The sequence below is a fragment of the Epinephelus fuscoguttatus genome, linkage group LG7 (assembly GCF_011397635.1).
Source record: "Epinephelus fuscoguttatus linkage group LG7, E.fuscoguttatus.final_Chr_v1".
Classification (NCBI taxonomy): Eukaryota; Metazoa; Chordata; class Actinopteri; order Perciformes; family Serranidae; genus Epinephelus; species Epinephelus fuscoguttatus.
The window spans coordinates 27206801-27231937 of record NC_064758.1 but is presented as its reverse complement, the minus strand read 5'-3'; the positions used below and the strand labels follow the sequence as shown (position 1 = coordinate 27231937).

The 25137-nt window shown below is 44.1% G+C and overlaps 1 protein-coding gene across 2 annotated transcripts; it reads left to right on the top strand.

Moving 5' to 3' along the window:
- Positions 1-5131: 5131 nt before the first annotated feature.
- Positions 5132-22578, top strand: zhx3b (zinc fingers and homeoboxes 3b). 2 transcript variants are annotated; one of them, XM_049580838.1, is made up of 7 exons: positions 5132-5624; positions 11835-12744; positions 12864-12968; positions 13739-15244; positions 16740-17471; positions 19103-19388; positions 21388-22578. In XM_049580838.1, exons 2-7 carry the CDS (start codon positions 12001-12003, stop codon positions 21396-21398), a joined length of 3384 nt encoding a protein of 1127 aa, XP_049436795.1. In that variant the 5' UTR covers positions 5132-5624; positions 11835-12000; the 3' UTR covers positions 21399-22578. The 2 variants fall into 2 exon arrangements, with proteins under 2 accessions (XP_049436795.1, XP_049436796.1); XM_049580839.1 differs by lacking the exon at positions 5132-5624 and adding an exon at positions 11524-11689.
- The last annotated feature ends 2559 nt before the right edge of the window (positions 22579-25137 follow it).

Sequence of the window (25137 nt, the reverse complement as noted above, 5' to 3'; positions counted from 1 at the left end):
AGTGCGACGTTTCTGCGCCGCTCGTGCCAGACAGTGGTTAACGGCTACAGCGCCCCCCAGTGGCCAAGATATGTAAAGACTTTCAATTTCAACCATGATCAAGCTCAGTGCTGTCAAAACAGGTTGTACATCAGTCGAGACATTAAAACCACTGACAGCTGAAGTGAATAACTTTGAGTTCCACCCATTTAAACACCATTGCAAACCAAGTACCCCCCTCATGGCAACAGTATCCCCCAATGGCAGTGGCCCCCCAGCAGGATATTGCACCATGCCACACTGCAATCATCGCTCAGGAATGGCCCAAGGAATGTGACAAAGACCTCAAAGTGTCAGCCTGGCCTCCAAATTCCCCAGATCCCAATGTGAATGAGCATCTGTGGCACATGCCATTAACCCACCTCACAACCCACTGGCTGACTAAATGGATCTACCACCAACACACTGGTGCCAGACACCGCAGGACACTCCTAGAGATCCTGTGTCCATGCTTTGACAGGTCAGAGCCTCCGACCCAGGGAGGCCCCACCTTGGATTAGGGGTACATCTGGGGTACCTGCACATCACAAGAATCCTTGAGCAGATTGGCACCTGGGAAATTTAGAAACCAGGTCAACACTTAGAGCTTTTTGTCACGCTCCACAGGCCATTTCTGAACAGTTTTTGTAGTGTGGCATGCTGCTTTTTTCTGCTGGGGGTCCACTGCCATCGGGGAGTACTTGGTCTGCAAAGGTGTTTGAGTGGGTGGAACATGTCAGGTGGTATCCACATGAATGCCAGAACCAAAGGTTTCCCAGCAGAACAATGCACTGGAACAAAATAATCAAAGTTATTCACTTCACCTGTCAGTGGTTTTAATGTTTGGGCTGATCGGTGTATATCCTCCTGAGACCCTGCATCCTCATATGAGGACATCACGTTCTGGGTTTGCCACACCTTACACTTCATTCCGCTTATCTTTGACCTGTTGTCCTCATTCATGGACACCTTTTGTCCCATCTGGTGGTAGCAAGAACACATACACTGATCCATGTAAAAACAAGATGGCAGCCATCTCTGCCAAGTCAGTCTGCTGCCGATCCCGAAACAAAAGGTACAAGGTCCAAAACCTGATCAGATGTCATGGTTGAAACTTGTGTGTTTATGATTAATAATGTTTGTAATTTGATATGTCATACACATGTGACCAATTTTAGCAACAGTAACAAGATAAGACGCTGTTAATTAGGAAGTACTTGTTTGAGGACACTGAGACTTTATTATGCTCAGACTGTCTCTACAGACAAAAAGACACTCCTTGCTTGGTGTATGGAGCAAAGAAAATTGATGTGGAGTTTCTAAATGAACAAATCACAGACTTCTTGATTGGTTTTATTATTTGTAATTTAGTTTTTATTTCCACAACATTCAGATATTGAAATACACAGGATCATACTTTATTATACACTGTGACTGTGAAAAATAAACCCAACGTCCTCGTATGAGAACATCTTTTTTTTTTCTGAAAACTACTTCCTGTTCAGAGACAATGTTTCATTTTTACACTCATCAGGTCCGACTGGCCCAAACAGCTGGGAGACATTAACAACAGACAGAAGCTGAGGTCTCAGAAGGATAACATAACCCTGGTCGTATTTAAAGATAATGAACGTTGTGTGAAATAATATCAATCGTCAAGAGTCAATGTAACATATATATATAATATAGTATAACATGGTACATTACAACAATTATCATTACGGTAAGAAACATTGATACAGTCATACATATCCATCAGGCACAAAACATTTCTCATTTCTCAAAAGTCAAACTCTCTAAAATGTACCCTGATGTTGATTCTACTTGTGACAGGTGCAGACTTTCTCCTGCGCCCTCAGCCCAATCACTCTGGCTGTGTCTTAATCTGTTCACTGTCCGCCGAGCTGGACTCAGTGGTTGAGGGAAGTGATGCAACATCTCAAACCTGAGAAAATAAGACTCACATTAAATGGCTATTCTGATAAAAATGTATGAGAATTTGGAATCCATTCTTGGTATATATAAAAACCAGGATCTAAACCCCCACTTTTTTTGATAACTCCACATGAATTAAGTCATATTTCATTTTTTTTATTTTTAGCCCACAGGACTCAAAGGATCCATCAACAACACCTTGGTGCCAGACAACACAGGACACCCCCAGAGTCTCCATGCCTCGACAGGTCAGAGGCTCCACCGTAGATCGGACTTGGCTCTGACCTGTCGAGGCCTGGACAAAGGACCTCTGGGGTTCCGGCTTGTCCCACAGATGCTCGATCAGATTGGGATCTGGGGAATGTGAAAGCTAGGTCAACACCCTGAGCTCTGTGTCACATTCCTTGGACCATTCCTGAGCAGTGTTTGCAGTTGGGCATGGTGCATTGCCTTACTGGTTGGCTACTATCATCAGGATACTATTGCAATGAGCGGGTGTAATTGGTCTATAACAATGTTTAGGTGGTTGGAGTGTGTAAAGGGGCTACCACATGAATGCCAGGACCCAAGGTGTCCTACCAGACCATTGCATTGTGATGAAATGATCAATGTTATCCACTTCACCTGCCAGTGGTTTTAATGTTTTGGCTGATCGGTGTGTACTTGTGCATATACATGTGTATATACTTGTCTTTTCTTTTTCTTGTATAATGCTGTATAGCAGTTTATATGTTGTTTGAAAACCAACAAAAATATGTTTTTACTACTGACCCCTTGTGAATACTAGTTTACCTTACTTTCTGTTATTCTTGCTGCTGTCCAGCAGGGGGCGTCCTGTATGCAGGTGGGCCTCACTCCAGCTGGTCAGTCTTATCTAGCTCCATCCTCCCCTGATTAACACTGATTTGAGATGACCACAATAGCTGGATTACCTGATACACTGGTGTAAATGTAGTGATTTGGCAAACAATGAACCAATAATGGTTCACTCTGGGATTTTACCTTACCCCTGTCATAAAACCATCTGGAGTGTTCTCTCACTTCAGATGGATTCTGATGATATTTTATTATATTTCTCAGGACATTAGTATCTGTAAGTATTTTGTAATGATGTCAGGTGCAATATCCTGGAATCAATGCAGTTATGAATTCATCCCCCCCAGGGTATGAGATAGCCTACATTAAGTGCATTTCAGTTTCTCTTTTGAGTCTTAAAATTGACCCACTGAACATCTTCCTGAATGACTCATTCAGGAAGATGTGGGGGATGTGTCATCATCTTTAATTTGACTCTAATTGCATGTGTGCATAATAAACACAGCTTAATGCTAAATCAATAAGTCTTACATGATGTGTTTGCAACACTTAGTGGTAAGTTTACAGCTACGGGGACACTGCTGTAACTAATATGTGGAAAACTTTATCTGGTGTGATATTAAAATTCCTATGTTAAGTGGTGGAAAATTACCACATGTGATCTTGCTACTGAAACCAACCCATCTCTTTTCATCATATCCTTTTTGTGAAAGGCCCACGGTTGATTCTAAGATGTTACTTTAATTTAAGTAGATTTTCGTGGAAAAGCAAGAGCCCTTATTTCATCATGGTCCATTCTGATGTCATCGCCGACTGAAGTGAGAGGCAGAGACGCGATTTCTGGCAAAACCTACTTCCAGTGCAGACGGAAAATATTCTGAAGAGGTCAAAACTCCAGCAACACTTGTAGTAACTTTAATGTAAGAGCTGTACTTTGTGATAAACTCAGGGACTACTTCAGCAGGTTTAACAAAACAACAGTACTTGCGCTATTAAAGGTGTGTAGTATTTAGTGGCATCTAGCAGTGAAGTTGCATAACTATAACCTCTCCCGTGTGCTGAGCCTGAAGGAGAACTATGGTAGCCCACAGGAAAATGCAAATAGCCCTATCTAGAGCCAGTGTTTAATTTGGTGTAGAGGAGACCCTGCTGGATACATAAGTTAAACATTAAACACAGTAATTCTTATTTTTCAGATGATTATAAACCTCTGCTAATAGATGCTACTAAATCCTACACACTGGATCTGTTAGTCAAGTAACAGTAATAAATATTTTGTACTGCCATATATGAGCGAAGTAAATGTGTCTGTGTAACGCCGTATTACCCACCAAGCAAAGCAGGCAACTGCCCCGGGGCGCAAAAAAGAGCCCCAGTGTCACTATGTGCAAATTTGTGAGAGGCTTTGCACTACTTAAGTAAAATATCAACCAGATACTGCACTATTACACAATCTTGTGGCCCTATCTTTTAGAGTGGCCATGTGTCAGGTCCCAGCACATTTATTTCTTTAGTTTATACTGTCATCAATTTTTGTTTAAAGATTTCAAAACTTAAAAAGGCCCAGTGTGCAGGATTTAATGCAATCTAACAGTAAGGTTGCAGAACTGAAACTGCTCCCATGTTTCAAGTGTGTTAGAGAACTGTGGTGGCTGATGTGAGAATGCAAACAGCCCTATGTAGAGCCAGTGTTTGATTTGTCCGCCCTGGGCTACTGTAGAAACAACATGGAAGACTCCACCAGAAGAGGACCCTCTCCATATATAGATATAAACGGCTCATTCTAAGGTAACGAGAACACAACAGGTCTTTGTTTCCGGTGCTTATTAACTGATACAAACATCTTTATAAATATAATAACAAAGCAGGACAGATATTTATCACAAATACTACTAGCAGGTTGTATTTATTTATTTATTTTTTTTAAAAAGGAATAACCGCTGGACGTCATTTTTTTCTGAAAAGTACTTCCTGTTCAAAGACAATGTTTAGTTTTAATGCTTACAGAGAGATGTTGACCTGTACGCTCCTGGAGCCGGTAATCTCACACACGTACACATCTGTTTCTAGTCTTGACCTTTTGGGGCCTGTCCGTATTAATGTCATTGTAATCATTTTACATCATTTGGACAGCACCTTTCATTATCTAAAGTCAAATTATTACAAGTATAATCTTAACTTTGTGAGCTCAAAGGAGGATATAGGAAAACTGAACATATGAATGATCAGTCATATTTATATAGTTTTGTATATATGTGTTGATGAGCTTTCTCTTTGTACAGTAGTTATTTGGTGAGGTTGAGAGGTGACAACTTCAGACACACTGCCTGTACTATCTCTTTAAGAGGTGTCACCTGGGAGAGGGACAGGTGTGAGCAGCTCGAACATCATGTCTAATGTAGACACTCAGGACAGCGTTTGCCTCTGACTAAAACTTGACCACGACCCCCACGTATCGGTGGGTCACAGTCAGGACGGGATGACTGACTCACTTCTGCTCTCTGCACGGCGGAGCTCGAGCTCTCACGCCAACTCCACCGTCAGTGACGTCTGCGTCACGTGTCCGTCTCTTCCCTCGGTACGTCCGTCGTATTTTCCTCCCCTCCACTGCCTGCTTTAACGCTGAGAGCTACTCGAAATAAACAAGCGCAAAACAGGGGGCCGTTGTGAGGACCGGTGTGGCTCCGGTGTCACGCGTATCACCAGCCTGTGGACAGAGGGGGCTTACACCTATAAGTTGCCATCAGTGAAGCCCAAACCCTCCCGTCAGTTTCTGGCTCCACTGAGCCCATATCATTGTAAACTTTTTTTTTTTTTAATCCTGCGCTGCATACACTGAGCTCCGACAAAGCGAGGTGAGTGTGGTTTTTATGGTACACATTTACACAAGTGTTTCACCTTTCCCAAAAACTTGTGCGAGCTATTGTGAAGCCTTACCTTTGCGGGCTGCGCTTTGGCTCAGCAGTGTTGGCCAGCTGCATGTCGCCTGCTTAAAATGGCGACAGCCAACGGGGGGAGAGAGAGAGAGAGGAGTTTTTTGGGCTGGGGGCTTGCCTTTTTCCTCCACTCTGAATTGGGCACTATGTTTAAAAACCTATAACGCCGTCAAGCCCATTAAGTTGGGGTTCACTCCGCCTAACTTGAGCGGAAGATGAACACGCATCATTTTCGGAAATGTTTGACGCCGCTGCGCTCAGGGACTAACGTTACCGTCCAGCCACTTTGTGCTGGAGCTGTTTCACTAAATACCGCTATTCGCACACGTTTAAATAAATATTATCTGTTATTATAAGAAGCAATAACATGTCGTCACCTTATATGAAACTCAGACGTGTGAGATTTTGATCAGAATTTCCTTATTTCTGCAGTCTGTGCTTTGAATGAAGAAGTTAGAAATCACTTTCAGTCCCATCACTTATGACTAATATTGTTTTTCAGAGTTGCTCTGTTAAAATTGCACAAGTAATTTACTATGGTTTATCACGAGCTCATGCCACTAGGCCTATTTTTGTCTGTCAGATAGTATGTTCTCAGACTTTGTTGTTAACATCAAGCTTGACACACTTTTTTTTTTAAACATACAAACTGTGAGCACTCATGCTTTCATGTTTTATTCCATGTTGCTGAACAGTCAGTGAGTCTGCGGGCTGTTGCCTTGGTAGACTATTTATCATGTCAGTGTTGTCATGAGAGTGTGACTCCAGGGATTAGAGCAAAGCTTTCCCAGACAGCTAGTTTGTGTCTGTTGTCCACGTGAGTCCCAAGCATAGACAAGCAGCCTAATCCACCTACCTATTTATCACCCACAGCGGTACACCTGTACTGTTAGAATAGGCCGGGTTCAATGCTGTTGTTGAGGAGGAAAATTTAATGATAAACGGCACTCAATTTGGCTGTGCGGGAGTTTTTCTAGAATATTAGGAATTGTCAATATTGGATGTTCCTAACAGCAGCACAAAAGTTGGTTATTATTATTATCATTATGCTCAATTTGGCTGTATTTCATAGTGTTGCTGTGGTGATGCTTGAGCTCCTACATCTCACTGAATAGTCTCACCCCCCCCCCCCCCCCCCCAACCCCTCTTTTTCCTTCTCCCTTTCTTTCCCTCAGTTTTTAGGTTTGCAGCTGACACAGGTTGAGCTGCTTTCTATGAAAGGATGAATCACTTACAGAAATTGTATTTTGGCCATGCACTTTTCGCACACTGAGAATCTTTTTCTTTCCTATTTTGCCTTTCCTATTTTGCCTTTCACCTAATGAGCGTTTCTTTGTGCGCTTCAGTCCTTCAGTCATGACTTTTCATCAGTGTGTTTCTTCTCCTCTCTGTGTTGTTGACCCATGTAATGACAATTTCCTTCCAGATCTCTACCAAGTATGACCACAAAAAGAAAAAAAGCCCACAGAGTCAGCTGCTGCTCGAGAGCCTTTTCACAATCTTGGGGGGGGGGGGGGGGGAGCAGTGTGATCCACTCACACATGTCCAGAGCGAGCAGGTTTGGGTCAGCAGCAGTAGCAGCCTCTTGCTCTGCTTGGCTGGTTAACAGCTTGTGATGTCAGCCATTTTAGGTTGGACAGCACAGAGCATGGTGCTCCGCCATTTTTCTCTCCCTCCCCTCTCAGCAACCCAGTTTTAACGCATGCACTGGCAGTGGCCACAGCAATGCAGCCGTTTGCAACCCACGCAGCCATCCGCTCACTGACCTGAGAGCAGCCCAAGTGGGACTCAGGAGCAGATGGAATGACACTGTAGGAACACGGTCATTGAGGTTTCCTTGCTGCTGCCAGTATGCTGAATTAAGACTGAAATGGTAGTGGAAAGAAGTTCAGACGCACAAAACATGTAAGCGGTGAGAGTGGTGAGCCGTGTTTGTCAGCAGATGCATGAGTGAGTGAAACCCCGCAGTTGATTGACAGGAGGAGGTTAGCTGGAGCCATGTCTGTTTAAGGTGGGAGTGAATTCAGTAACTGGCAAGAGGTGTTGTGTTTTGGGACAGAGGAAAACATGGCGAAGGATTTCTGTTTTGGCACAGAGGAGGCAAAAGCAAAGGGTTTGTGTTTTGGAACAGAGACTCAGATGGCGAAGGGTTTGCGCTTTGGTGCAGACTTGATAATTAGCTTGGATACACTTGGGGATAGAGGTGGTTCCTCAGTCCTCTCTGAAAGAGATAGCATCTGCCAGATTTGGAGCCCTGTTTCTATGTCCATGCCTGCTTCGCCTACAGTGAATGCAGGAGCCCTGCCTGCCTCAGGCCGCTGCAGGCCAAACACAAGAGCCACAGAGAGCTAAGGCAGTAGCCCAGGCAGATGTCTGGACAGGGACTGGGGCGCTGAGTTAACAGGAAGAGACGCCATCAGCCCCAGCCAATAGCGTGCCTTGGCGATGGCGACCACACCTAGCTGGGAGACATCAACACCGCGTGAGGGAGGCACTGAAATAGGAGCAGGGCAGGGACTCTCCAAATACCACTCACAGGGGTGTGTGGAACAAACAAGCCCCGTACAGCCAGGGACTGGATGGCATAGGAGATGTGTGTAGGTCTGAGTAACCATGTGTGTGCGTGTTTACCCACACGCATGTGCTTTAGAGAAATGAGCTGGTGGGAGAGTGAGAGAGAGAGAGAGGGGGTAGGAGGTGGTTGCCATGGGGACAGTAACACACCAGTGGCGCTGCCGACCTGTCTCCCTGGGCCAAACTTGCTCGGAGAGGGAGGAGAAGAAGGAACGGTGGGAGGGAGGGAAGCAGAGGGTGCAGAGACGTTTGAGAGGGAGGGGGAGTGAGGGTGAAGAGACAGAGGAAGAGGAAGGAAAAAAGACGAGTGTGGAGGCAAGAAATGGAGCAAACAAGGAGAGGGCTGCCCGTGTTGTACACCGGCATTTGTTACTCATGCAGATATCAACATTACACCTGTATTCTCAGCTAGGTGAGGAGAGGAGCACTTTAGTTAGCATGCAGCCACGCTATGCGGCCAGGCTGTAGGATTTCTAGCATGTGTGGGTGCTATTATTGGCCTGCACTCACAGGATATAGCCCAGGCCTAGACAAGAGTCAGGCCAGGGGATAAAAGGAGGTCACGCTGTGCTGAGCCGTAGATAATATAGGTTATGATCCAGGAGGACGAAAACATTGTCTTCGTGTGTCACTGGAAGATCTCTGACTCTCACACACAGGAAAAATGGCAGCCTCACTACCTCAGTAAACAAGCCTCACACACAGGCATGCAGGCAGCCACCCCCGCACGCCACATACACACACACACACACACACACACACACATAAATACGAGCACACATGCACACACCCCCACCCCCCACCCCACCCCACCTCCCTTCTCTCCACTCTCACAGGAAACCCACACATGCAAATGCTGACACATATAACAGACACAAACCCAACATCATCGCACGGTCAATCCAACCTATGTGCAGCAATTTAAAAATTAAAGTTACTAGCTGGCAGGACGCTCACACCAGTGAGTCAACAAAACTCGTCTGAGCCGGGCATTGCTGAGACATGAGCTGCCCGACTCGCTGATAATAGCTCAGCTTGTATTGTGCATTGTTTCAGTCTTCACCTGTGTGAGGCCTGTGGGTGTCCACTGGTTACTCGCCTTTCTGAGGCCCAACTTTTGACTTCAGACGTGATCATACACTTTCTGTTTTTTATCTCACATGCCATCAGAGTGTGATGTGAACTTTGCCGCCATTGCAGCAGTCTTAGCGGCTGTCGATATGTGCAAATGTTTCACCCGATGTGCTTAGTTGTTATTTGGCATGAGACACCGCAATGCATGTGTGTGCACATACAGACACTGAAGCTGAACTTCAGGTTATGTCCACTGGCTGAAGAGCTCGGGTTGGAACATTCCAGGCTTTGCAGTGCAGCGAGGAGGGAAGGAGGGAGGAGGGAAGGACTGTGTGATTGTAGTTTGGAGCAAGAAGAGTGCGTTGAAGAGCGGGGGTTAGCAGGGTGGGGTGGCTGGTTTGAGAGGGGGGTATCAGGGAGGAAAATTCCTCACTGAAACACCTCAGTGCTTCCTCCACGACAGTTAACACCCCTCCTTCCCTTGCCTCCTCACCCCAAACCGGCTGCCCATCCCCCACCATCCTCTCCCGTTCGCTCTCCCTCTCCTCTCCTCTCCTCTCGCTTGCCCACCCACACCCAGCACAACCACGTGATGGATGGTTGAGACTGCCCACCCATAAGCCTTTGTGTTGGTCATGTGACCAGCCAGCCTTGGCAGAGCGGTGCCCCCTGATGCAGAACTGAATGGCAGGGGAATAGGAGGGGTGCACAACAGCTCCAAGCTAAGGGCAGTTACTCTCTCTGGGGGGTGCACAGGGGAACAAGGGGGCATCACGTTCCCTCCACAGTAGCAAACTTCATTTGCCTGTTAACCCCTCACACTCAGATCCATAGAGTGGGGTAGCCCTCGCTCAGTGGGGACGAAACAGGCAAAGATAACCAATTTGATTTGAGTCCAATTAAAGTTTCCATCACAGGCTTGATGAAGTGTGTCATTGTTGTTTGTTTATTTGTTGTTTTGATTTCACGAAATTCAGAAAAGTTAGTGTGGACTGCAGATAAACTGTGCACTACATCACTTAAAGTCTTACATTGACTGGAAGTGATGTCGGCTTTTTGAATACTGGAAAGTGAACCCTGCATGCATGCATGTGCCCAGTTAGTGTGTGAAAGGGCATCTGTCACACCCCAACCCTGTGAGGGTTAACTAAGATTTGAGCTAATGTACCATGACCTTTATGTTGCAAAACAAGGCTGTGTGTTTGTTGGTACAAGAGACAGAGAGCATTTCGCCATCGAACAAGTTATATCTGATTGGCGGTTAGTCGATTGTGTGATGACACTGACTTGGCGTATGCTTCTCACCTGACAGAGATGGTGGTGGTGCTGCAGCAGCATTATGCACAAAGAGGTTAGTCTGACACTAGTCCCAGGCAAGTTTGCATGGGACTGTTTGTGCATCAGAAGAGCAAGATTATTTTAGATTTGGGCTGCCTACCAGAAAAGCTGCATTTGGTTTGGATTTGTCTGTGAAGTATCTTTGCATAGGGAGGGGCTGGACTTTGAAAGCTTTTAGGGTTTTCCTGTTGAACTTCTTTGAGCCGATTGCTGCTCTGTGCGTGAGGTGTCATGTCGGTGCAGAGTGATTGGGTGAGTAATTGCCCTAGAGCTGTCCTCCAATGCTGCATCACTACCTCTCTGTCTGAGGGAGGGGAAAACTCCTCCACAGGAAGCTTCGCCATTTTGTATGGAGACAAGGGATCAAGGGGGTGAACATTTTAAAGATTCACATTCTTATGCAGGTCTGTGTTTCTAGCTGTGCTGTCTGTGCAGGTGCTGGGTGAGAATGCCATCTTTTTTTTATTTTTTATTTATTTATTTATTTATTGATTGATTGATTTATATCTCCAAGGAACTATTGAAACACCCACTTGCGCAATTATCAAGTAGACCCTATCTTAAGTAACACATTCACAAGTGAGTATTTCTGTGGCAATCTTTCATAAAGGTGTTCAGTGAAGCTACAGAGGCTCTGGATTAAAAAGAAATACAGAATGTGCTCTCTCTGTGGGGGTGTGTCTGAACGAGGGGAAGTGAGACAGAGTCGTGTGGGGGAGGGGAAAGAAGGGGGTAGGACAGGAGCTCTCCCAAAAAGCCTTTAGTGAAGAAGCAGACTGTTTGAATGCCCTCATAAAAGAGATAGCGTTGAGTTTCATGGGACAGGGGAGTTGAGGAGAAGACTTTTTCAAATTCTAAGATTTAGGAGCAGCACCAAAATGTAAAGGCTTCAGCTGAATCTTTTCACAAGGTCTCATTATGACCTGTGCTGTTGGTATTTTACCTGGAAACATCCAGCCGTGCATGATTTTCTTCCAGCTGAGAGGAAAGCGAGTAGCGTAAGATACCCCTCTTATTTCTCCTCCTCGCAATCTGTTCTCCCTCTCCCATCTCGTGCCTCATTTGTACTTGAAATTTAACATTTTATGCCACAAACCAAACCGTGACTTGAACTAAAATGTGTTACCCTCTCTTTTTTTCCAGGTTTTCCCTTTAAGATTGCAGTGAGAACTACAAGTGGACCTGTGGACATGTCCCGCTGTCCTCCTTCCCCCACGCCTGGTCTATAGTCAACCAGAAACGACTCATAGTCTCACTCACACCCCATTCTCAGCCATTTGACCAACCCTCCCCACCCTGTGGTCACATCATGGCCAGCAAGAGGAAGTCCACTACTCCATGTATGATCCCCAGCAAAGTCATACGCCCAGCAGATGAGGTTGAAGAGGACTCTCCAGTTCTTCTCCGTCAATCACGGATTTCTGGAGGGGGCAGACAAAGCCCGCCTGACCCAGGAGAGTCTTCCAAACCAGAGGTGGGGGATGCTGTCAAAGATGGTGCTGGCACTTACACCTGTAGGCCTTGTAACTTTAAAACCCATGACCTTAACTTGTTCTTGGATCATGTGTACTCCGGGCACCAGGACTTCCGTGCGGACCCCAGCTTCTTCTGTGTGAGCTGTGGAGTTTCGGCGCCCAAGTTTGAGGGCTTGGCCCTGCATAACGCCAGGGTCCACCCTAGCACATTGAACACGACACTGCAGCTGAGGAAGAGGGACAGGAGAGTAGTGGTAGAGCAGAATCTGGTGACTGGGGCAGAGACAGGGAAGGACAGCGAGATCTCCATCACCAAAACCCCGATTATGAGGATGCTGAAGGGCAAATCGGAGTCTAAACGTATAGTGGTGTCTCACCCAGTCTCTGAAGAGCCATCCTCAGACTCGCACTCTGTATCTACACCCAGAGAGACTGAAAGAAAAGAGCCTGCTGCAGTTACAGTCACACATGTTCCCACAATTGTCCATAATGGAACGACAAAGGTCTCTCTGCCCTCAGCAATCCAGATAGTCAACGGCTCTGGAGCATTACCAATGCTCAAGACGCCCATCACACAGGTGGGTGGTAGTTCATTGTGTCTCTTAGTTTGGCTGTTTTGGAAAAGTCTTTTCATATTGATTTACATCAGTAAATTAAGATTAGTTAAATCGGATTCCTGCAAATCTGTTTCTCATAGGTGGTCTCGGTGGTTCAAAACAGAAGCCTTCAACAATCCGCACCAATCACAGCCTCCTCAAATATTTCTTCTGCTTCGTTTTCGACCTCCAAAAATCTCCCCAAGGTAAGTGTTTTGATTCATTTATTTGTGTCCCAGTGTTATGAATGTAAAATGTAAATTTGGTATTTTTTAACCCTGACCCAATTTTCCCATGTTTTTTTGTCCAAGATTCATATTTGTTTAATCTAGAACACTTCCCAAATCTCTTTAACCAAACCCACCAGACTCTATTTAAATAAAGAGTAATTTTATCATTTTAAAACACACTTAATTAAAAGTCAACAGAAACAAAATAAAACTCACAAAAACCATCTTAGTTTGTCTTTTAACTGTTCCAGCAATCACCAGCTCTGATTTGGTTGAAATAAATCCTTAATTCATCCATTTAGGTGTGAAAATATGCTGTCTTTATGTATGCTAAAATGAATGTTTATTTAAATGGAGACTGGTGGAAGTGGCAATAGTGATTTTAGGGATTAAACTAAAAGGGTCTTACTGTTTAACAAAACATTTTTTCTCTCTAGGAAACCTTTCCATGATGTTTCAGACACTTGCAATAAGAACCCGAGCCTGTCAGCAAGCACATTCAGTGGATGTAAATTAAAATTGCACATATGCCCCGAGTGGCGACATAGCAGCCTGTTACGCAGCTGCCGGCTGCAGCGGTCTCACTCAGTGCTGGACCACTTTAAAAGCTGATGTTCCCTTGAGTCACTGAGACACAACAACAAAGGAAATTAGGGTTCACGTTGAAAATACCAAAGTCACCTTTTAAGTAGAGATCGAGTAACTTAACAGTCTCACGTTTATATTTCCATATTTTTCCCTCCCAGGTGATGATTCCTTTGAGCAGCATCCCCACCTACAGTGCCTCCATGGACTCCTCTTCCTTCTTGAAAACCTCTTTCAGTAAGTTCCCATACCCCACAAAGGCGGAGCTCTGCTACCTGACGGTGGTCACAAAATTCCCAGAAGAGCAGATCAAGATCTGGTTCACAGCTCAGAGACTCAAACAAGGCATCAGCTGGTCTCCTGAGGAGATCGAGGAGGCCAGGAGGAAGATGTTCAACACCATCATCCAGACTGCACCCTCCAGCTCACAGAACCAGACCCAGAGTCACCACAGCCCGGCCCAACACACAATCACAGTCCTGCCTGCCTCACTGGGGGCTACTGGGATCCCCCACATCCTGCAGGGCTCTCTCGTCAGCCAAGGAGGGGTAATCGTCACGCAGCCTGTAATGGCAAACGGTATCCAGGTTAGCAGTGCTCCTGTGGCCCTGGCTGTCACACCTAAGCCCCAGGCTGCAGCCCGGCCCATGATGCAGGCCCGACCTGCTGCAGCGCTGGTGGCAGACAAAGGCATCAGCATGGTGGTGGGGACAGTGGGGAGCAGCAGCACTGGGAGCAACATCATTAGCAGCAGCAGCAGCAGCAGCAGCAGCAGTAGGAATGGGAGAGCGGGGACTAGCAGTATTAGTACAAGCAGTCACGCAAGTGTCATCAACCTTAGTCTTGGAAGCAGTAATCTTAGTAATGCTAAGGTTAGCGGTGTCAACGGTAAACACAGCAGTGCTAATGCAGACTGCAATAACAAGAGCAATAGTAATGTCACCAGCCACGTGAATGCTAAGAACACTGATATCAGCAAAGCCAGCAACACCAGCATTGTGCAGAGTGACAGCAAAGTCACCGCAGAAAGCAGAAACGCCACAGACAGCAAATCTAAAGACGGCAAAACAGGCAGTGATAGACAGAAGAGCAAAGATACCAACGGTAGCAGCAACAAAAATCACACAACTAGCATAAGCACAGATGATGTCGAGCCCCCCACCAGTGACTCTCCGCCCATCAAAATGGAGGAGGCGTCCACACTGGACCCCAGTTTTTACAAGGGCAAGAAGTCTCAGGAGCAGCTCAACGCTCTGAAAGACAGTTTTCAGGTCAGCCAGTTTCCCGACCAGGAGGAGGTGGACCGCCTCATTGCTATTACTGGGCTCACGGTCCGGGAAGTCCGCAAGTGGTTCAGCGACCGCCGCTACCACTTTCGCAACCTCAAAGGCTCGCGATCCAGCACAAGTGGACAGAGTAAGTCTGGCACTGCGGCGGGAGCAGGGAGCAGCACGCCAGGGAGCAGCGCCGCTGGCAGTGCCAACCCTGTTGATCTGTCGGAAAGTAGCAGCAACTCCGGTGCAAAAACACCCCAGCACAGCTCTGCACCCCTGAGCCCAACTGCATCACTGACTCCCACCTCTCCCACGACGCCTTCCCGTCGACTCCCCAGACCACCGTCACCTGATTTCACAGCTATCCGCTACAAGGAGAGAGAACCTCATCAGGTGAGACTGTGCCCTCGGTGTGTGATATGCTATGGAAATAAAATGCTGAATCTGCTGTTCAGGATAACAAAATTTGACCATGTGATCACTTAGTTTTAGGGCAGAAACTGACGATTGTTGTCATTATCAATTAATTGATTATTTTTTCAATTGAAGGGGAATTCTACTGGAGAGGTTAATAAGTTGGATACAGTAATTTAAGCTTGAAAGGGAGCTGTGCGAAATCTGATCATTTCAGTGCACGTGTGGCTGAAAAAAATAAAGGGTTTTAAATTTTAAAAAGGGGGTGGAGTTAGAGTGACGTGCGGTTGTCAGACCACTCCTCATGTCTGTTTGAGACTAGCAGCATAAGGCTAAATTAGCCACTACTAGCATTGCACACAGTCCAGCATCGAAGTCCAGTTGAATTGGAATAAAAAATAGAGTGCTCTTGTATTTATTTATTTTTTAATCCTTAAAAAATTAATAAATAAAAGTCCTTCGTGACTTAAACAGTAAAACAGGAGTGCAGTGCTAAATTAGTAATGTTCTCTGTTAGTCAGTGAACCTTTTGGTCCCTTAAAGATCTAAAAACAATGAAAAAAATCCATTATCATTATTAAATGTCTTTTTTGATTGATAACTGACTTCCAAGACTTCCATTTCAACTCTCCCTCCCTCATTTCCAAGTGGTATTATTGTTGGTGCCGCTGTCACAAAGACAATCAGATCGCTTCCATTTTTCCTACCACAGTTTGTTCCGTTATAACGGGTGTTCTACCTGTCGCTATTTGTGCTACCGGGGATAGAAATCAAAAGAACTTGCACTGATACTCTTTGGTAACTGGGGAAAGCTTTCCTTAGCTACCAGGAAAAAAAAGCTCTGTTCCCCTTTGGTTGCGCAGTTGTTGATGCACTTCCTTTGTGCCATAAATTGAGTAGGCTTGGGTGTCCTCATGGTATCACGGTATACCAGTGTATTAAAAAATCCTGACACATCAGTCCATTAACCTCATACATGAGCCGCTGTAATGAAGATGTATAGTATGTAGTGCACATCACGCGCCACCAGAGGTCAGTGTGATGCAACAGGCAGTTGCACTGACTGCGAAGGATGAGGATGAGGATAAAGTTACAGGACTGTAAACACCCAGCCCCTAGCAGGACGTTTTTTTTAGCTGCACACTAATAACGTCATACACTGTAAACAGCGATGACATTTCAGGAAGGTATGGGAAAAAAAAGATACCGCCCATGCTAAAATCGAGACCTGATTTTCACAGGAGATTGTAACTTGTGACAGTGTTGCAGAGTAAAAGCGGTGCTTTTAGGTAACCAATCTAAATGGCGATGGTGTCGTTAACAGAACAACAGCAGACAACTTGTATATGTCCACTTAAAATGAAAAATGAAAAACATTGCTGGTTAATTTTCTTGTTTAACAACCAATCGATTAGTCAATTGTACTCGGTTCCTCAGGGTTTTTAACCTTTGTCCATTCCTGTATTATGTTCAGCTAAAGGCTCTGGAGAGCAGCTTTATCCAGGACCCTGACCCGACAGGAGAGGAAGTGGACAGGCTGCGATCTGAGACCAAGATGACCAGGAGGGAGATCCACGGCTGGTTCGCTGAGAGGAGGAAGAGAATGGCAGCTGAGAAAAAGAAAGAGGACGCGGAGCGGGCGATGAGAGAGGAGGAGGTGGAGGAGATGGAAGCCGATGGGGAGGAGAGACAGAAAGAGGACGGGTTGGGAGAACTGAAAGTCAACCCTATTAAAATAAATCTGAAGATGCTGAAGGTGACGGAGGCCAACGGCAAAGCAGAAGGTGAAGGGTCGGATAGCCCGCTTCAAACCAGCAGCACACCCACATCCTCCCCCGGCCCCACTCCATCCTCCACCCCAAAACAATCCCAATCCTCCACCCCTACACCCAAAACGACTCACTCCCCCAAACCCACAGCCATCCGAGGTAAGAAGACAGCGGAGCAGCTGCAAATGCTCAAACAAGTCTACGCCCGTACCCAGTGGCCCAGCGCCACTCAGTATGATGAAATGATCTCAGCGACTGGACTGCCCAGACCTGAGGTCGTGCGCTGGTTTGGGGACTGCCGCTATGTGCAAAAGAACGGCCAGCTGAAGTGGCTGGAGTCTTACCAGAACATGGCTCTGGAGGAGGACCTCAAGAAGGCGAACGCACAGATCCTCCAGGCCCACCGTGACGCCCACGGCAGCCTGGAAGAGTCACAGGTGTTGACAAATATGCATTTATATTTTAAATAGTTTCTGAACAACTGAAACCTGAGAGGCAGATGATAAATCTGTGCTGCTTTGCTAAACGTTACGACAGGATATTTTTGAGTCACTTCAGCTAATTGCTCTGTAGGAGTGAGTGTACTTATATCCTCGGAAATGAGTCGCTCCAGAAGGTGCCTTAATGACACTCATCTTTTTAAAGGCTTTGAGAGATGCACATTGTTAACTGCTTCAAAACCAGTTCAGTCATTTTATTAGTTACACACCCACAGTCATAAACACAAGATATTTTGGGGACTTCAATGCAAATGACTGTGATACAGAGACATTGACTTTCACTTCCTAAATGCATATAAGTGTGTATCAGTGGCAGCAGCATGTTTCTTATAAACATATTTGTTCATGCACTGGTCAGTTTTGAGATTCTGGGCTGTTTTTCTTCCACAACATGTCTCCTTTCAGACTGGAGCAAAGAAGATATCCAAAATACACGTTAAGGTGTTTATTTTAATTCAGGTTTCTGTTCTGAAAATGTGTGCAAACAGTGCATATTTAATTAGATAATCCCTCAGTTGCATACTTAAATTACAAAAAACTATTGTCTTAATGTAAGTAATCGACTTAGTTATTTTATGTTTACCTTATTCACCTTTAGTTTGTTTTTGTCTACATTATGTATCTTAAAGGCCATTTTCTCAAAATACGTTTTTATCACATATTATGAACAAGACATCTCCTCTTCAGTCGCACTTACATTCACCAGACTTTACAGTTTTATTCATATCTGTAATCTAAAGGTTTTAATGGAGGGCTTTATTCGTATATCATTCATAGCCTGAATTATATAACATTTTATTCCCTAAAAACATGACTGAAATGGACTATATGGTTGTTGACAGTGTTTTCTGATTTGTAAAGTGACAAAAAGAGAATTTCAAAGTTCCCTCTTTAAAAACCTTTGACTCTAACATGTAAACAAAATGAAAGCAAAGAGTTTTGAAACCAGCTTTATCCTTCATGCGGGTATCAGTTCATGGAAATATATGCAAATTGGTACATTTTTAATTATACAATTAATAGAAATGATAAATTTGCACATTTAAACTTGATATTCCAGAACACATAATACAAAGAAGAATCATGTTAATGTAAATAATCAACAGGGGAGGTTTCATGGTGATGTCTGTAAGTTTAACCCTTCAAAACCTGAGCAAATTGGCTTGATTTAAAAAAAAAAAAATGGGAAGAACGCAATGAGCAACGAAGAGAGAAATACCCAAAAATTGGCAAGAAATAATTTTAAAAAAAATATATAAAGTTAAAAACAAGCAAAGAAGAAAATTATCTAGAAGTGCTTAAAAATCATAATAATTCTGTAACATATCTTAAAAATGTAATAATAATTCTAAATATATTTTTTCCTTCCCAATGTGTAGGACATTTCTTACCAAGTTGGTCATTGCCTTTTTTCCCATGTTTCTGAAAGAACGTGGCTGCTGTTAATTAAAAGTAACAAAGACTCACTTCGATGAGGTCTTTAAAACATATGATCAAAACTAAACAAGCCAAACCTCTGCGATGCCACGTTGAACTGTGCCTTAACGCAGTTTATTCTCTATGTGCAGTTGCAGGAACTGGCTCAGGCCAGTGGTTTATCAGTGGACTTGGTGCGACACTGGTTCTCCACCAAGGCGTTGGAACCGTCTGCTGCTGCTCATGCGACAGGAGCAGGACCAGTTGTACCAGACGCAGCAGCTGAGCCACAAACAGCAGGATCCTCCCCCCTGGAGCCGCAGCCAGGAGGAGGGACAGAGGAGAAAATGGAGCAGTCGGTGTGTGGTGTCGCAGCAGAAGCGGAGGTGGAGGAGGAGGAGGAAGCCAATGCTGACATGACTGTGAATTCTACTAAAGGTAGTCTTCATGTGTGGAGTAGGTTTCAGTGTGATACAGACAGTAATTAGGTCCCTGTAAGTCTGACCCAGCAGAGCATAACACACTGTAACCTACAATTATTTTCATTATTGATTAATCTGCTAATTATTTTTTGATTTAATTTATGAAATGAAAGTGGAAAATAAGCATACACAAGCTCTGGGCGAGTCCGCCCATCCGCAAGGTTTCAATTTACCGTCTCATATAACAGAAAATCTGCAAATCGTCACATTTTTACTTGAAAAATGACTTTGAACAAAACATCCTGCACACTGCTGTTGCTCAACTCAACTTCGTGAAGAGTGTTCACCACCATAATTTAAATAGAAACTCCTCCACCCATTTCACAGGTGTGCACAGGTGTAAGGGAATCAATCAGCTGTGGGTGTGGTTTTCAGTAACTGATACCAATCTGTACACCATGTCCCACACCACACAAACGAAAGAACAAAGGAGTAAGAAAAATGCAGGAAATTTTTGGCATTGGCATTGGCAGCTTTCATAAATCATTCAGATGTTCAACACTGTTCAATACTCTTACGCCATGTATTATAATTCCCCCACACCTGTTCACACCTGTGAAATGGATGGAGCAGCTCAATGTCGTAAATAATGTTGCTGAACACGCTTGACGAAGGTCCAGCAGCACCGAAACAATAGTGTTATTAGGAAATTGTGAAGCTGAGCAGGAGCAGTGTGCAGGATTTTCTGTGATATTTTCCAACACACCTGCATCTGAGACAGTTGGATGTGTGATTATCTCTCATCAAACGACTTGAAAAATGATTGAAATAAATGGGAATAAGAGCAGACTAATTGTTTCAATCCACTGATTGAAATGAAAGTAAAACTATTTGGTCTGGCTCGATACCAAATTGTCACTGCATGATTATTGTTCACAGTTATGATATTATCGCAAAACCTGTAGAATATGTGAGAAAAAAGAGCTGCAAGTCAAATTCATCTTTAATTTTTTCATTGTTAGTTTTGTCTCCTTTGTTTTTTTGGCAAAAGAACTATACTCAAAATACGAATGGAGCGAGGTGGAGAGAGTCTGTAGTCATAAGCGTACAAAAGTGTACAAAAAGAGCAGTTACACTTCATGGATAGTGGAAAGGCAACCAGATGGCGTTGGGAGGTGGAGATGAAGTGAGAATGAATAGAAAGTAGAATAATATAAAGGTCCAGTGTGTAGGATTCAGAGAGATATAGTTGTGTTTTTTCGTTACCTTAGAATGAGCCGTTTAAATCTTCATAGGGAGCTGGTCCTCGTCCATGGAGATCTCTATGTTGCACCACCATGTTTTTACAGCAGTCCAGATGAGACAAACCAAACACTGGCTCTGGAGTGGGCCATTTGCGTTTCTGTGTCTGCCACCCTTGTTAGCAGCTCCTCCAATATGAGCTGGACAGCGCTGGAAAAGCTCACATCACCACTTAAATCACCTGGTGGATTTGTTTTGGAGGGGAGATCTCTGCAACTTGTGGTAAAAACCTCCTGAACAAAGCACATAAGGAATCCTAACCTGGAGAAATTTCAGCTGGTTGCAGTCTGCAGTCCTCACCACTAGATGCCGCTAAATCCTACACACCGCTCCTTTAAGAGGCGCTGCATTATTTACACAGTCTCATTAAAACAATATGAATATTTCATTTTTAATTATCATGGTTATCGTCAGTTAAGGTAAATCGTGACGTGCCTTGTAACTATTTCGGCTTCGATATGATTCAGATTTAATTAGGTTTTTGATTGTGATGGGGAACACTGGTTGTTAAATAGAGATGAATCATAACCGTAACATGTGTAATTGTGTCTCAGGTGAAACACACAATGATCGTAATTATAAGTAATGAGGCATGCTGTGACAGGCATGTGGTGTTTGCTGTGTATAATCATGAAGAAAATTTATACTCGTTTGTTCTTTGGAGCGTGTTGTCGAGGCGATGGATTTTTAATTTCCTTTTTTTATGACTACAGGAACCGATTGAAGAGGCCTTTTGTGTGAGGATGGAGTTCTCAACGCAGGTGGTCTTTGTGTCGGTAGTCTGAGGAAAAGGCGGCAGATGCGGTTGTAACAGGATCACTGGATGGAAATGGACCTTGAAACCATCCTCACCCATCCCTCTCTCTCTCACACCCCTAGAGGTAGGCATGACCTCCCCCGCTACGTGAGATGGACGCTAAAGCCACTATCACCCCCCCTCCTATCCATCCACCCACTCCCTGCCCTCCTTCTCTCGTTGTGTCTACGCCTCCGCAACACAGACCTTCTCCTGTATCCTCCCGTCCGCCATTTTCCCCTCAGAAGGAAGTTCCAGTAGAAGTGCAGGAGTGGATGAGGTGGAGGGAGGGGCCGTTTTTCTGCCGTGTTTGTTCCGCCTGCCTGCTGTGATGGAAGAAAAGAAGAAGGGAAAAACAAGGGTAGATTTGGAGGAAGAATAGAAGGGGGAAAAAGGGGAGAGGTGTGGTGGAGATTGAGACCTCAGCACATCAGGGGTGGGGGTTGGGGTTTTGGACAGTTGTCGACCAAATCAACCCTCAGACGAGGATCGACGTGTTGAGTGTTGAGAGACTGTTCATAGTCTGTTTTGGGGTACGAAAAACTGCACAGCTCTTTGCTACAGGGTGCTTGCCTTAAAGGCCTTAAAGTGAATCAAATGACAAATTCTGTTTCCATCGTATCACCTTCATGCTCCCATTTTTTTCCACCTACTTGCACTCATACACTTTGACTTCATGCTTGCAGCTGACTTTAAACGTGCTAGCTAGGCTGTTCATAGCGTCTTTGGTGAAACACAGCACTGACGTTCATTCGACCACGTCTTCGTACTCGCTTTTCATTTCTTAGCTGTACATATTTGGTTAAACAGGACATTTAAATTGTTCAGTTCGAGGAAAAATATCTGGAACTCCGTCATCCAAAGAGGGCAAGCACCCTGTTGTGTTCACACAAAAAGGCGACACAATATAGTAGACTCTATGGAATCTGGTTCGTGTTGTAGCATCAAGTGCTTCTTTACGTCACTGACGTGTACGTACATTTGTTTTTATGGAACTTTCCTATGACATAAATTTGACTGTAAAAGAACTGTGAACTTTTACCAGAGTTCCATACTTAGGCTTGATGTATAATTTTTACAGATGGTATTTGCAGAATAAACAGAATGTAATAAATTTGTGGCTTCGAGTGTCATTGGGGGGAGTAGGCATGGGACAACATGAAGACCTCATGTCACCATTATCCAAAAGAATTGCCTTTCTCGATATTGTTGGTTAGAAATTCCTGTGCTGTACGAGTTGTCTACACACGGATCTCAACACGGAGGTTAGAGATGTTCAGGTATGTTTTTTTTCCCTCCAAATACCAATTCTGATACCTGAACTTAACCGGAAAAACGATCAACAACTGTATGGATGTAAAATGGTTGCTGTCATTGTTGTACACCATGACTCAGGTAAACCCTTTGTAAACACGAACAAATGCATACAGAGAATGAATGCCACAGAATTTTCTTTTATCCACTGTAAAATGTCAAATTGCTCACATTTTGCTAACGTTCCACTATTTACTGGAGATATATTCTGCTTCCGCTCTATAACAGTAGTTGCCAGTGGCCTGATTGGCTTGAAACTATTTTAATTAATTCATTCTATAGTATCAGTAATTCATATACTCACAGATACAAGATCCAGCATTTGAGACAGTATCGGAGGCATTTCTTATACTGGTATCGGCATTAGAACAACTCTAATGGCGGTGGCTAGCAGCTAGCGGTGCTAACTCCATAAACAGCGCTAAACAATTGCAACAGTGCTGACAGAGGTTCCACAATGTCAGCAGTAAGTGCTGTACGAGTGCAGTGCAGAGCAACTGATATGAGCTAGCCAGCAGGATACACATGTATAGATGTAGATTCTGGGAAGGGACACAGGGGGTGTTGCAGGGAAACACGTCCTCCAAAGTATTTTAAATATGGGCATTTGTTCCCTCCAACAGAAGCATGAAAGTAGCTGAGGACTTTTATCTTGAGAAAAATATACATATATAATAAAGTGATGCAGAAAAATGAGTGCACACATGCACCAACATGCGAGGCCGGACTGGTTTACAACAACAAACCACAGAGAAGCTCAGATTACAACATGCACGGATGTAGCATGATTTCATTCTCTGCTCAGGATGCCATTACTCCACCATATATTTACATAGCTAATAGTGGTTTGCTGCTGCATTAATGCTCTAAATGTTGCATACAGCACCTTTAAGAAGCAAATACTTTTATTACATCACAGATAGGATGCACATTTTGGTGAACATCCCTTTTCAGTGAAAAGCAATGGCTTATAAACTATTTGAAACAGCGTCACATCTTTCTATATGAAATATGTCAGTGCTTGATTAATTGTTTAAGGGTTGTTGTGTTTGCAGCCGGTTTTTGCGGCCTCTGTGATAATGGAAAATAACCACAGTCAACTTATTTTTTGTCGCAATCCGCATTCCACAATAAAATCATATATCCTGCCTTCCCTACATCGGGGGCATAGGCGTAGATTTCACAGGGGATGCAGGGGACACGTCAACCCTCAATATTTACCACTTGCATGTGTCCTCCCCAGTAAAAACCTGCAGGTAGCAAAGGACTTTAATTTTGACAAAATGAATATTTCCACCATAAATTGATGCCGAAAAAAATCACTAGAAAGCAGGAATTTAAGAGTTTGACGCTTGAAATTTTCTACCAAAGGACTCCCAAACACGAAACTTAAGGAGGCCCTTGACTGTGGGGGGCTTCCTTATAATGTCCAATAATAGGCATTATTGGCACAACAAATATTATCACTTCTGCCTAACCTTGACTGTAAATGGAAAAATGATTTGGTCATATCGAGACCAACAAAAAGCCTTTTATTTAGGGCTTTAATTAATTTGCTGTTTTTTCTCAGTGAATAATTTAACCAATGAAATATGAGATAAGTGATGGGCCTGGGGGATTTAGAGGCGTTGTTGCACATCATTCCCATCTCTGTCTCTCCTCATTTCCTGTCCTCTCTTTATACCAACAATGGCACAAATCACCTTCACAAAATGTCAGAAAATAGTGACACCCTCTTAAAAGCCAAGGTGACGTCTTCAAAAATGCTTGCTTTGTCCAACAAACGGATAAAAACCATGTAAGAAGCTCCTAAAAGGACTTGATAGTCGCTTATCAAAATGGCTGCTGATTAATATTCTCCTAATCGTGTCAGCGCTGCAACAGTTGCAGCAAGCTGTTAACACATCTAAGACTGAAACTTTAGCACTCCCTTCCTGTGCTGCAGCACTGACGCTGACATCACCAATTCTCTCTGTTGCAGTGAACGTTGAACTGACAATAAATGCATCAGATGACATTTTAATGCACAAATAAGGTAAGACAAAGTAGTATAAAGTAGTAAGTATTTTATTTACTTTTCAGGCTTGAATATGTTTCATATGAAAGGCAAAATTAAAATGAATACTTTTCCTCTCCATAGTTTAGGCACATTACAGAAAGGCGTTTGTAAATGAGACTGTCGGTAACAAAACAGACAAGATTGAAGAAAAGAAAAAAGACACTAATGGGCCCTGCACACCCACACAGATGCTCTTCGTTATCCTGGTTGATACGGACCGCTTTACAGGTTTGCTGGGAGTTTACGTTGTCCCGCCATAACCGGTACAACAAACTGAACAGTAGAGTCACATGG